Here is a 12,172-nt window from a genome sequence, read left to right on the forward strand (position 1 = left end):
CATACTCTAAGAGGAGGGCAGCTTGGTCCGAGGCTCGACTCTACCATCTTTTTTTTTCAGTAATTTTTTTTATCGTACTTTCTACGTAATTTTAGATAATATCTCTTCATTTTCTCCGACAGCAGAGAATCCCTACAGGAACCGCTCAATCCAACGGTAGCTACCGAACGGCGCACTCGTAACTCCTACTCCTGCCAAAATCACTACCTGTCGCTTTATCTTCTCCGTTACGGCCCGGGCCACTCGTCGCTCCTGTCACCGTCATCCAGAAACCCCCTCTCGCGGTCCGAAAACCGTACAAAAGCCCACCTTCAACCCCCGACCTTCAGGAGGAGAGAGTCATCAAAAAGAAAAAGGAAAAAATGAAGAAAATTTCATCCTAGATTTTTTAAAAATTCGTTTATGTTTTTTTTTATTTGAAAAATTTCATCCAATCTTGTTAGGTTTCACCTCCCTCTGCAGATACAGAAAGTAGAAATTAGAAAAAAAGGAAGCAGAATATTTCATAAAATAAACAACCAAAGGGATTTCACCCATTCTTGCTCGGCTTGTTCTTGGAGAAGCAGCAAAGTGGTTGTCCTGGTTCTTCTTTGTTTTGCTTCTCTATTGGGAGGGAGGAAAAGAAGAAGAAGAAGAAGAAGGGGTGGTGGGGTTTTAAGTTGCTGGTTTGGATGGCGGTGGAGTACCATTGCTGCGAGGGGCGGTTCTTTCTGCACATAGTGATCATAGTACTGCTGGTGCTCTTCGCCGGGCTCATGTCGGGCCTCACCCTGGGGTTGATGTCGCTCAGCCTCGTCGACCTCGAAGTCCTCGCCAAGTCCGGCACGCCTCAGGACCGCAAGCACGCCGGTATGTCCACAACTCTTAATTACTCTTAATGAAAGCTAATTATTTAGCCCAAGATTGATATGGATAAAATAAAAGTTTTGTTGAGATTGCCTAGATTTAAATATTTAAATTCAGTTGAGTTATTAACGGATTATTTGTTAGGAAAAAAAGTTAAGCGAGGAAGGAATATATGCAGTTCCAAAGCAAATAAATGCAATGAGGAGGGACTGAAATGAAAGGAAAAAGAGGAAAAAAAAATGTTTCCTAGTTGATTCTTGTGAGGCCAATACTTGTTAACTTCCTTTTTTTTTCCTTTCCAAACTGTAGTACTAATCTTGAAGGAGGCAAGTTTCGTAGAGGATGACTGCCGAAAAATTTACTAGCGCTCCAGTGTATGAAATTTATATAATAAATGTGCGGCCTTGCATAAGTGGGGGGAATGATCTTCATCAGAGCGTAGGTCTAACACAGCCTTTTGTGAGACGTATGCAATATGATCAACTGCGTGGTGTTGCTTGTAAGGCATTTTGATATTGAACTAGAAACATCACAGTGGCTAAAACCAAGCAACTTAATTTTAAATTCAGGCTCAAACATCAATAAGTCAATTTTATATCTATGATAAGGATGACTATCTATCTTAGTAATTCAGAATAAGGTCTGTTTTATTATGGTATATAGGAGACGGTAAATGCTGATATCATAGGATTGTTCTGTTTGTTCTTGGCAGCCAAGATATTGCCTGTTGTGCAGAGACAGCATTTGTTGCTGTGCACTCTTCTTATTTGCAATGCCGCAGCCATGGAGGTAAAATTTTTGTGGATATTTTTCCAGTGAGTCATCTTGTGACCTGATAATGGAACATTTTTACGTATATAAGCTTGTCTTCTTGGTTTTAGGCTCTCCCCATTTTTCTTGACAGTTTGGTCACAGCATGGGGTGCTATCTTGATTTCAGTGACATTGATACTTCTGTTTGGTGAGGTGAGCCTTTGCACATCTGAAGGTCCATTTTTCCTTTGCTTTGCAATCACAAAGAGCACTTAGAAATTTGTACCCCCAAAAAAAGAGCACTTAGAAATGCTATCTAGTCCCTTTAACTGCCTTCATGTCTGCAAACAGATTATCCCACAGTCTGTGTGCTCTCGATATGGGTTAGCTATTGGAGCAGCAGTTGCGCCAATAGTCCGTGTGCTTGTGTGGATCTGCTTTCCTGTTGCATATCCAATTAGCAAGGTAGTATTCTGTTAGGTGCCCATAATTGTATTGTAACATATCTGAAAATTCTTTGTAGTTCTCTTTCTTTGTCCTATGGATATTCCAACATATAGTTGTTAATATCATATATGGTCTCAAATTTTCAGTTGTTGGACTTTTTGCTGGGAGATGGACATGTAGCTCTTTTCCGCAGAGCTGAGCTGAAAACACTTGTTACTTTACATGGGAATGCGGTAACTTTCTCAACGTAGTCGAATTGTAGATGATGTCTTTCTGCAATTTGCATCTTGTTCTCATATAATGTCATAAGCTAAAAGCTGGTTTAATTTGCCATGCAGAGGTATTGCTGCATGACCCTTCACATTTATTTATTTTGTATACCAATATTATTATATGGAAATCCGAGGTTGAATGCTTCTTACTAGGCATTTACAGTTTTTTTCCCCCTCAAACGAATGATTCACGTTTCATTCTTGAAATCTAGCCTCAATACCACAATGGTGAGCATGGAGATTGATGAAAGGCATAACAATATCTTAATTGAATAACAGGGGGACAGATCAACAAATAAGTGCTAGAAAATTGTTTATCCAATATAATGATGCCAACAGGAGCTAGGAGAACATCAATTGATTCGTTGGAAGGAACATTTGCTTGAACATCAGTAAGATCCTAAGGAAAGTTCAAGTGGGTATACAGATTACATGGATGAGGCACAGAGCAATGTTTCCAATAAGGCTGCCATCTTGCCTAGGCGTGTGATATGATGTTTCCCACCATTTTTGTGGTGGATGAGATTGATTTATGAATATGAAAGATTGCCAAGTGGGTTCTTCCCATTCACTCATCTTGATTGATATGCTATTCTTCATTTGCTTTGGAGCACAACTATTTTTAAATTTTTCCTTGTACTAGATACTTTTTTGGATTTATTATTTTCTTGGGATACCTTAATTTCTAATATTTACTTAGCTATAGGCATTAAGTGCCTCTTGACTGTCTGTATACTGTACAACTACAGCCAACAGTCTATTTATAAGTTTATAGCTGTAAGCTATAACAAGAGTGCGTAGTGATTACAACATTCTGTGGAAGATTATAGTCAGATGTCACATGGGATGTTTGATGCAGGCACCAGTGGAATATCGAGTTGGGATAATTTTTCCCAAACTATATAGTCATATTATTGTAACTTTTAGGTCTTTGGATAGATTTTGCCTATTGTAGACAATGTTTAGACCATAGTATGCCGTACCGGCCCGAACTGGATGGTACAAGGCGTGTCATACCGGTTTGGTACCAGTAACTGGTATAGGTGGTTTATTGACACTCGGTATGCTAAAAAAATCTCGTACAGTACCGTACCGATACTGTACTAGTGTGGCATCGGTATGTAGTCTGGTGCCGATACGGCGAACTTTGATTAGACAATATTTGTATGTAACTAAACATTAACTATTACATATGTTGTTATTTAGCATCATCAGAAGTTGATAGTTTTTTCATGTCCTGTGTGCAGGCTGGGAAAGGGGGAGAACTGACCCATGATGAAACGACTATCATTGCTGGAGCACTTGAACTTAGTGAGAAAAAAGCCAGTGATGCCATGACTCCTCTATCTCAAACCTTTGCTGTTGATATCAATGCAAAACTTGATAGGTTTTTATCCTTTCTCACTGATAGTTAAGGACATGTATCATCTCTTCTCTGTAGTATGTTGAAACTTCTGTTGTTTGTAACTTTTTGTGCAGGAATTTGATGCAGTTGATTCTGGATAAGGGGCATAGCAGAGTGCCAGTTTACTATGAAAAACCCACAAATATAATTGGTCTCATCCTGGTAATAGCCTTTTTTTTATGTGTGAGCTTATGTAATATGTATGCAATTGTGACAATACATACCATTGAACTTCCGAGTGCTAGTGAATAGTATCAAAGGTTTGATGATTTGAATCTGTAACCTTTATGTTATTAAATACAAATTTTATAGATATAGCAATGAAACACATACATAATTTTAATTATTTTTGTCACGCCCCAGATCCGGCCCGTGACACGGCCGTACTACTGCTAGCCATTGCCCACAATAACACGAAGCCACATTAACATTTCATATCAAAAATAACATTTCATTCATAGAATGTTTTCCAAAATGGAATAGTAGAACGCTCTAAAGTTTGAACATTTCAAACAAATTTTTCCCAAACCCTGAAATACATCAAGCTCCTGGCTCCTAGCATCCTTATTTATCTAAAAGGAAATAAAGGGGTTATGTGAGCTATGTGGCTTAGTAAGTAACTATGCACCATCTTACCGGATCAAGCATACTATTCCTCATGCCAATGCATTGTTTAAAGAAAATCACAATTATAACAAAGTAAAGCATTTCATATACCATATATCCAAATTGGTCATAAAGCAATGCATGCCCAATTAAGCAAGTTCATAAATATGGATATGCATCATAAAATTCTGCGATTATTTCATGTTTTAAAAGCCGTGCTCTCATGTGATAGTGCAGCTATGGTCACTATTATATCCATGACAGAGCTGTAATGTTTACCAACTATTATTACTCGCTGGCAGGGTCGTATGCCAAGTTACTATTACTCGCTGGCGAGGGTCGTATGCCAACTACTATTACTCATTGGCAGGGTCATATGCCAAGCTACTATTATCCGCTGGCGGGGGTCGTACATAGCAACCTGAGAGTTCATAAATCATTTCATAATTTTCATAAACTATACTTCATAATTAGATTGAAAGATGAATAATGGCATCATATTGTATGAAATCTATGATCATGCTACAAACTTCATTTTCATGCAATTTTCTACATCATCATAATTCATGTATACACAATATAGTATCCATTGAAGATGCCATTTAGCCAACTCATGCAACACTTGCTAACATATGCTTGATCCTAAAATTTTTAGAAAATGCATAATCAATCATATAATTCATAATTTCATATCTAAAATAATTTTAGTAATTCAAAATCAATAAGATTTGTGTTAGAGTTACTTACCTCAATACACTCACAATTTTCTACGCTTAGATGACAAATCCTCAACACCTAGCAATGTCATAGAGATCAAATTATTTACCACTTGCTCATTTATTTATTTATTTATTTAATTCATCCCATTTCGTAGTGTAATTTACTTGCTAAAAGTACTATGCAAGGGGTCTACCCAAAGCCCAAATTTATTTATGAACAAAGTCCGGCTTTCACTTAGATTCAAGTCTAACGGGCTTTATGGCATCAGACCTAATTCACCAAAATCATTTACAACCCACTTAGAGGGCTCATATTTCATTCAGGTCTGTGGCCTTATTAGAGGATTCATATTCAGGCCCATGGTCTAGTTATAGGGCTAATATTCCCTTCAGCCTAGTGGCCTAAGTAAGGAGTTTATTCTCAGGCCCATGGCCCAGTTATAGTGCTAATATTCCCTTCGGCCTAGTGGCCTAACAAAAAAGTTCATGTTCAGGCCCATGGCCCAGTTACAGGGCTAATACTCCCTTCAGCCCAGTGGCCTTAGGGGTTTATTCTCAAGCCCATGGCCCAGCTACTGGGCTAATATCCCTTTAGCCGAGTGGCCGAGTAAAGGGTTTATATTCAGGCCCAAATCAGTTTCAAGTTTGACTTAGGGAGAACCTTGGCTCAACCCAAGCCCAGCCCGAGCCCAACCGCTGCACAAACCAAAGCTTAGACCATTCATCAGATCTTGGGCCTATCTAGCCCAGATTCAGTTGAACCCATCTCATCAGATCTTGGGCCCATTTAGCCCAAATTCTTTTAATATCATCCCCTCTTCAAATTTATTTATTATTATTTTATTTTTTTTATTTTCTTTTCTTTTTTCTTTTCTTTTCTTTTCTTCCTTTTCTTTTTCTTTTCTTCTTTTTCTTTTCTTTTCCTTCTCTTCTTTCTTCTTCTTCCTTCTCAAAGCTTCTATCTTTTCTTTCTTCTCCTCGATGGGAATGGAGGGTCAGAACCCCCCCGGAGAGGAAGGGGCCTCCGGCCTGCCACAGCTCCAGCCGAAGGCCAGCGGAGCCTGCAGTCGGAGCCGGTGGCTCCTCCGTCGTTCCCATTGCAATAGGGGAAGAACCCACCACCGCGGCCATGGCTGCAGCCGAACTTGCGGCGCCAAAGGAGGGGTGCATTCGAGCTTACTGCGACCGAAGGAGGGGAGGAAGGGCCTCTAGCCGTCGACGGCTGCGGCCACGGCTGCGGTCGAGGACCCCAGGTAAGCTCTTCTCCCTCCCTTTCCTCTTCTTCTTCTTCTTCTTCTTCTGCTTCTCTCTGTTTCATCTCAAAAATAGGGAAGAGGGAAAGAGAGATAGCTAGTCTCCGGCCTCACGGCACCTACAACCGAGGATCGAAGACAGTAGTGGCCGAAGCCCGACGGTGCCTGTGGCCAAGGACCGGCGATGCCGACGACCACAGGTACGGTTTTCTCTCTCTCCTCTATTTCTTCTTCTTCTTCCCTCTATTTCCTCTTTTCTCTTGTTATCCCGAGTAGATCAGGAGGAAGGGAGGATCTTCGGCCGTCGACGACCGTGGCCGATCGTGCCGGTGCCGGATCAGCGGCTGAAAACCCCGCGTTAGATCTTCCCCCTTCCCCTCTCTTCTTCTTCGTCTTCTTCCTTTTTTTCTTTTTCTTTTTATTTCTTTTTTGTTTTGATCTCATAACCCAAATAGATCGGGGCAATAGTAAAGCATGGAAGAAACTAGTAGAAGCTTTAGGGGACCTACCTAGCTCCGAGGAGCTGTGAAGGCTTCCTCCGGTGACTCGAAGGCAGTTTTGGGGAGCTCTGCTACTGCTGAAAGAAGAGAGAAAAAAGGCAGTGAGGAGGAAGAGGACCCATTGGGCTTTTATAGCCCCCTCCGGGGGAAGGAGTGGAGGAAGTGGCCGTAATCGCGGCTGTTAGGCGGTTATAACCGCCTCAACAGCTGGCGATCACAGGGCTCCTCCTTCTTCCCTAAGTAGACCAAGGTGGCCTCCAGATGGGCTGCCTTGTGCCAGGGTACGGTGGCCCTTGGGCTGGCTACTTTGGGCTGGCCTACTGGCACAATTTTTAGTGCCAAATCAACTTATTTACCTGCATTATCAGCTTAGTGGTCTACGTTTCATTATAATTGTTAGTTTTTCTCTCTGCAGAAAAAGGTTTCTTTATAGACACTGAAATATGAATATCATATGTTCTACTTTCTGATTGTTATTCAATGTAAATACACTACATGTCAGTGTATTTCATTCTAAACACTCTATAAATCATATGATTCAATATATTGTGTAACTAGAAGATGATTCATACTGTTACTTTGAGAGTATCGTAATATATTGTAAATCATATTGTGCCGCAACAGGCTAATAGTATACTCCAATAAAAGAGTAGGAAAGAACATTCTCATAATTAAGAATTGGTTGTTGGAGTAATGGAAGTGCTAATGGTCAGTTAAGTGGATAGGTTGGGGAGGGGGGATTCTTGCACAAAATAAGGAGTATTCTGGAATTTCTGTTTAAATTTGACAGGATTAAGGTTGAACTTCGAAGAGTATAATTTAAGTTTATGCAGGATGTAGAGTGCCTTGGTGCTTAAAATTTTAGCCCTAAAATAAAACCTTATAATAGCACAGTCAGATGTACGTATCTCTGAAAATTTTAACAGAGTTGATACTTAAATCAACCTGACCGACTGAACTTTGAATAAAACGGAAGCTTGTATGGGAGGGTTGTCTCAGGTTAGAAATTTTAGGATCTAAGCATTTTCAGTGTTTTGACTGCTTTATGTGCATGGTTAAGCTAATAAAGATACTAAATGGGTAACGCTAATAAAGATCCTAGCCAGCAGAAGAGGATAAAGAATCTGCCAACTATTGTAGAAACCGGCATGCAAGGGTTAAAGAAGTCAACACCTTCAAGCATGGGCTCATCACCTTGGCGAAAGAAGGCAAAAGCTCACAAGCTCTGCTTCAAGTGTTCTTTTACTGGAGAGTATGACCGCTATGCAGTGCAAACTTATTAGAAGCTATCACATCCGAGCTATTCAATACAAACTAACTTGAGGGTCAGTTAACTGATAATGAGGCACACATGACAAAAAGCCATATCAACAATTGAATATTTTATATGAGCATAAGTTAATAAGTGATTTACTGATTGGCCATCAAATTGGCATAATTTGAGCAATGGTAGCTTTCACCATCCCATCACCAATCTTAAGTAATGTTTTTTTACTTAATTTCAATGAGGATATTGCTCGTCACCAGCTGGTTGGACTAGTTAATAAACATCAAATTCTTTAGGGGTACTAGGGGGTGGGGCAGAGTTTAAACCTGGGACTTGGGAGGGAACTCAACTTTGATAGCTGACTTCTACTCCTACTATTCTGAGCAGTCATATGCCCATACAAATGGGCTACTTCTTTCACAACTCTTGTTTAGAGAGAGTTTTAGACTTTATACACTCGTCTTGTCCAGTGTTGATTTGACCTAATCAGATTTGGAATCACCAATTTTCGCCTGATGCTTACCTTGATTTAAAAATTAACCAAAATCAAATACTTGAGTAAATTATACAAATAATGTAATTTATATATAATTGTAATCTTCAAAATAGTTGTAGTTTTATCAATTGATTTCTAATCTATTTACAACTTTATGAACTAGATATTTAGTTTCTTCTCCAATAGACCAAACGTGGCATGGCTTTTCAAGTGTCTCAGTGTATGTATACATCTTGATGATGTTCCAAACAATCAACCTAATTACTTCTTTATACTTGAGCAAGTGTAAAGATGTTCAAATTTCAGCTTATGGATGTGTAAGGATGTTTCAAGCATTCACCATACCTGCATGTGTGCCCATAGTTCAGGACTTCTCTTTAAAGCATCTGCCTTGATATCATTTGCTCTAAGTATGAAGACTTGACATGGAAGACAATGCCATCATGGTTTAAGAAGTGTCATGAAAACAGGCAAGTTTCATAATGTTGAACATGTCAAGGAGCTCAAAGTTTGAAGTAACAAAAGTATACTATGCTTTCAAACATGCATTTGAAGTATTTGATGTAAGCACTGACAAAATCACATGTCAGTTTTAAATTGGTTGAGGGACTCTGTAAGGTCACAAATTACACAAAGTATATACTACATAATAAATTAACAAATTCATCGAGGCACCATAATTGCTGTTTCTTAGTACCTCCCAACTTAGCAAATAACAGTTTGGACGTTTCCATTAATTCATGATGATTGGCTCATGTTGGAACGTCTGGTTTCACAAATATATAAAGTACATATTTTTTAGATTAAGCTGCAGTGTCTTAATATACTTAAATGTGTGATTCATCTTATGCTTCTGAAATGTCTTCATTCTGTTGTAGGTGAAGAACTTATTGTCCATACACCCTGATGATGAGGTGCCAATTAAGAGTGTCACAATTCGAAAGATTCCACGGTATGAAATATTTGGAAAAAAATCTTTTTCCCAATACAACAATAACGTTCTACCCTTAAGTGTTAGAACTTACATACTTAAAAAGTTGAATTACCATTCATGCAATTAAACACTAGTAATATGGTTAAGAAAATTAGGGCTTCTCGTTTGTAACTGGAAAAGGATGATCGGCATTCTTTCTGAATTTCAGAACCATTCCAGCTTTTTCATGAATATTTTGTTACTTAAAATACAGCTGCAGATTGTTTATGCATATGTGATTATCTCATGGTGATTTGGGAAGTCTTATCAAGTTCCCTTCATGTGAAAAATGGAATGGAACTAGATGGCTGTTATCTCTTAAAACTACCTATTTAGATGAAGAAGTTATTGGGAGTTGGAATGATGTGCTTGATTGGTGTTTTCTTGGGAACTTGGCATCTGTCTTGAATAGTTTTAAGGCTGTAGTGCTATTAGGTGACTTCGATTTGTCTTGGCTTGGTCACTGTTTACTGTCATATGTTAAATCTAATGGTAGAGAGTTTACATAAAAAAATCACATATATTCGCACATGCATATGTATGTGGTTTTTTTTTTTTGGTATGTACAGATGTTGAATTCACACAGCATGTTCTCATCATCTCACGATGTGCTAGCACAATTAATATAATAAGAAGGTGCTTCCATCATCATACTTTAGATGTTTAAACACGATTTTAGCAACTAATATTTCATCATCTCATGCGCATTGAAGAGCAGCTATGTTAGTGAGACAAGCTCACAATTTCTCCGCTCAATTTATAGGGGCATTATAACGTTAAAAAAAAGAAGAAGAAATGGAACAAAATTAAACAAACAACTTTTTTAGCATACAAACAAACAACTAGATAAAACAGTCATATCATCTTCCAAGGATCTGTTTTTTTGCAAGAGTATAAACTTTCTAATTAGTAATCAGGAGTTTAATTTTGCATGCCATATTGTTTCCATATAAAAAAATTGCATGCCATATGGTGTCCATTTCCTGAAATCACTTTGAATCCTCGATGTATAACGCTTTAAGCATTACTCCTTTCTGCTCTTGTGCTGTACCATAAATGAGGTTGATTTACTTAATAGCACAAAACTTCTCTAGATTTAAATTGCTTCAATATGTGTTAATTCCAAAATAATTCAATCAACTGTTGAATGTTATTAGGGTTCTGGAAGACATGCCTCTGTACGATATTTTGAATGAGTTTCAGAAGGGTCACAGTCACATGGCTGTTGTCGTGAAGCAAAGAGTTGCAACAGAACAGCCTAGCAACATTGCAGATGGTGGTGAGCTCCAAAACATAAGCCTCTGCAGGCCTACAATCTGTTATTTATGAACTATTATTTTAGTTCTGATTTTTCTTTTCTTTTCTTTCTTTCGCCTGTACGTACCTTTCTTGGGTTGAAATTAGATTTGAGGCTGAATGTTGATGGTGATAAGCCTAATGAAAGAATTTTGGAGAGTTCCAAGAAGCTACGCAAGTGGAAGAGTCATCCATCAAATTCACATAAGCTAAACAGGGCCAGCAGTAGAGGTAAAAAACGGTCAGGCGATGATGTACTGCAAATTGAAGACAAACCCCTGCCCATCATAAATGAAGATGAAGAGGCTATTGGGATAATAACAATGGAGGATGTCATTGAAGAGCTACTACAGGTAGTCCAAATGCTCTTGTTTGCTGAATAAAGTTCGGCTAATTGATTTTGAGACAAAATGTAGGAGACCCACCACGCTATAATTACTTAGGTGCAATTCTTGGAAATGCGCTAGAATTTAGCTAATTGTTCAACTGAAAATTTGTAGCTTCTCTTCATAATGTTTTGCTTTATCAGTGATCGGAGGATGATATTTTTCTTCTGATTCTCTTTTTCTTTTTCATCGCAGGAAGAGATATTTGATGAGACAGATTATCACGAGGATCGGCAGTGAAGTATTGGTTCAGACTTTGCGTTTTGGTACGAGTTTCTTTAGATGAAAGTCAGATGCATGCATGGTATATCACATAACCATCATATAAAGAACCATTTGTACATCAATTCCGCCATCTGAGCCAGAATTTTTTGTGTGGTGTGTTGTGGTGAAAGTGTCCTATGTGTGAGGATATGAGTGGATGCTAAGCCTTCATAGTCTGCAATATACATAGAATCAAGAGAGAAGTTCATGGGTGGTTCGTGTTTGTTCGTATATTAAATTCCAACTGGTACGCAAAAGAGCAATTGCTTTATGAGACTGTAAGCTGTTATAGTCTGCCGCCTACCTTGCTTTACACGATCTGTACTATTCTTGGACCTTATTTTCTGCCATACATCTTGAATTAATTTATATTTGTCCTAAAATTTGTATAAATATTTGAAGCCCAGCTTCATTGGGTAGGTCTGTTGGCCCGGTCCACCATCTGAATGCGGCCCGAAGGGCCGTCCAAACCAGAACCAGAGCTAAGTCCTAGTTGAGCACGGTGGAGGAGGACTGAAGCTGGGTAGGTCTGTTGGCCTGGTCCACCGTCTGAATGCGGCCCGAAGGGCCGTCCAAACCAGAATCAGAGCAAAGTCCTAGTTGAGCACGGTGGAGGAGGACAGTCCTCCTCCTTAAACTCTGCTGGAGATTAGAAAATTCTAGTCTCCGTTCTATATAAGCTTTTCCCCA

The 12,172-nt window shown here is 39.0% G+C and overlaps 1 protein-coding gene across 2 annotated transcripts; it reads left to right on the forward strand.

Annotated features, from left to right (window-relative positions):
- The first annotated feature begins 300 nt into the window (after positions 1-300).
- On the forward strand, positions 301-11,865 carry LOC103713673 (DUF21 domain-containing protein At2g14520). Of its 2 annotated transcripts, XR_001879814.3 has the most exons (12): positions 301-849; positions 1,559-1,635; positions 1,728-1,811; positions 1,950-2,063; positions 2,192-2,278; positions 3,565-3,704; positions 3,797-3,884; positions 9,442-9,515; positions 10,694-10,815; positions 10,941-11,185; positions 11,414-11,574; positions 11,628-11,865. XR_001879814.3 is itself a non-coding variant. In XM_008800682.4 (11 exons), exons 1-11 carry the CDS (start codon positions 672-674, stop codon positions 11,456-11,458), a joined length of 1,254 nt encoding a protein of 417 aa, XP_008798904.2. In that variant the 5' UTR covers positions 301-671; the 3' UTR covers positions 11,459-11,865. The 2 variants fall into 2 exon arrangements, 1 of the variants encoding a protein (XP_008798904.2); XM_008800682.4 differs by having other exon boundaries at positions 11,414-11,865.
- The last annotated feature ends 307 nt before the right edge of the window (positions 11,866-12,172 follow it).

This window comes from Phoenix dactylifera, chromosome 16 (assembly GCF_009389715.1).
Source record: "Phoenix dactylifera cultivar Barhee BC4 chromosome 16, palm_55x_up_171113_PBpolish2nd_filt_p, whole genome shotgun sequence".
Classification (NCBI taxonomy): Eukaryota; Viridiplantae; Streptophyta; class Magnoliopsida; order Arecales; family Arecaceae; genus Phoenix; species Phoenix dactylifera.

Excerpts from the sequence above, each read along its gene's own strand:
- LOC103713673 (XM_008800682.4), top strand. The coding sequence starts at position 672 with ATGGCGGTGGAGTACCATTGCTGCGAGGGGCGGTTCTTTCTGCACATA. Across the intron at positions 2,279-3,564 it reads TTACTTTACATGGGAATGCG|GCTGGGAAAGGGGGAGAACT; the intron begins GTAACTTTCTCA and ends TCCTGTGTGCAG. Across the intron at positions 11,186-11,413 it reads TCATTGAAGAGCTACTACAG|GAAGAGATATTTGATGAGAC; the intron begins GTAGTCCAAATG and ends TTTTCATCGCAG.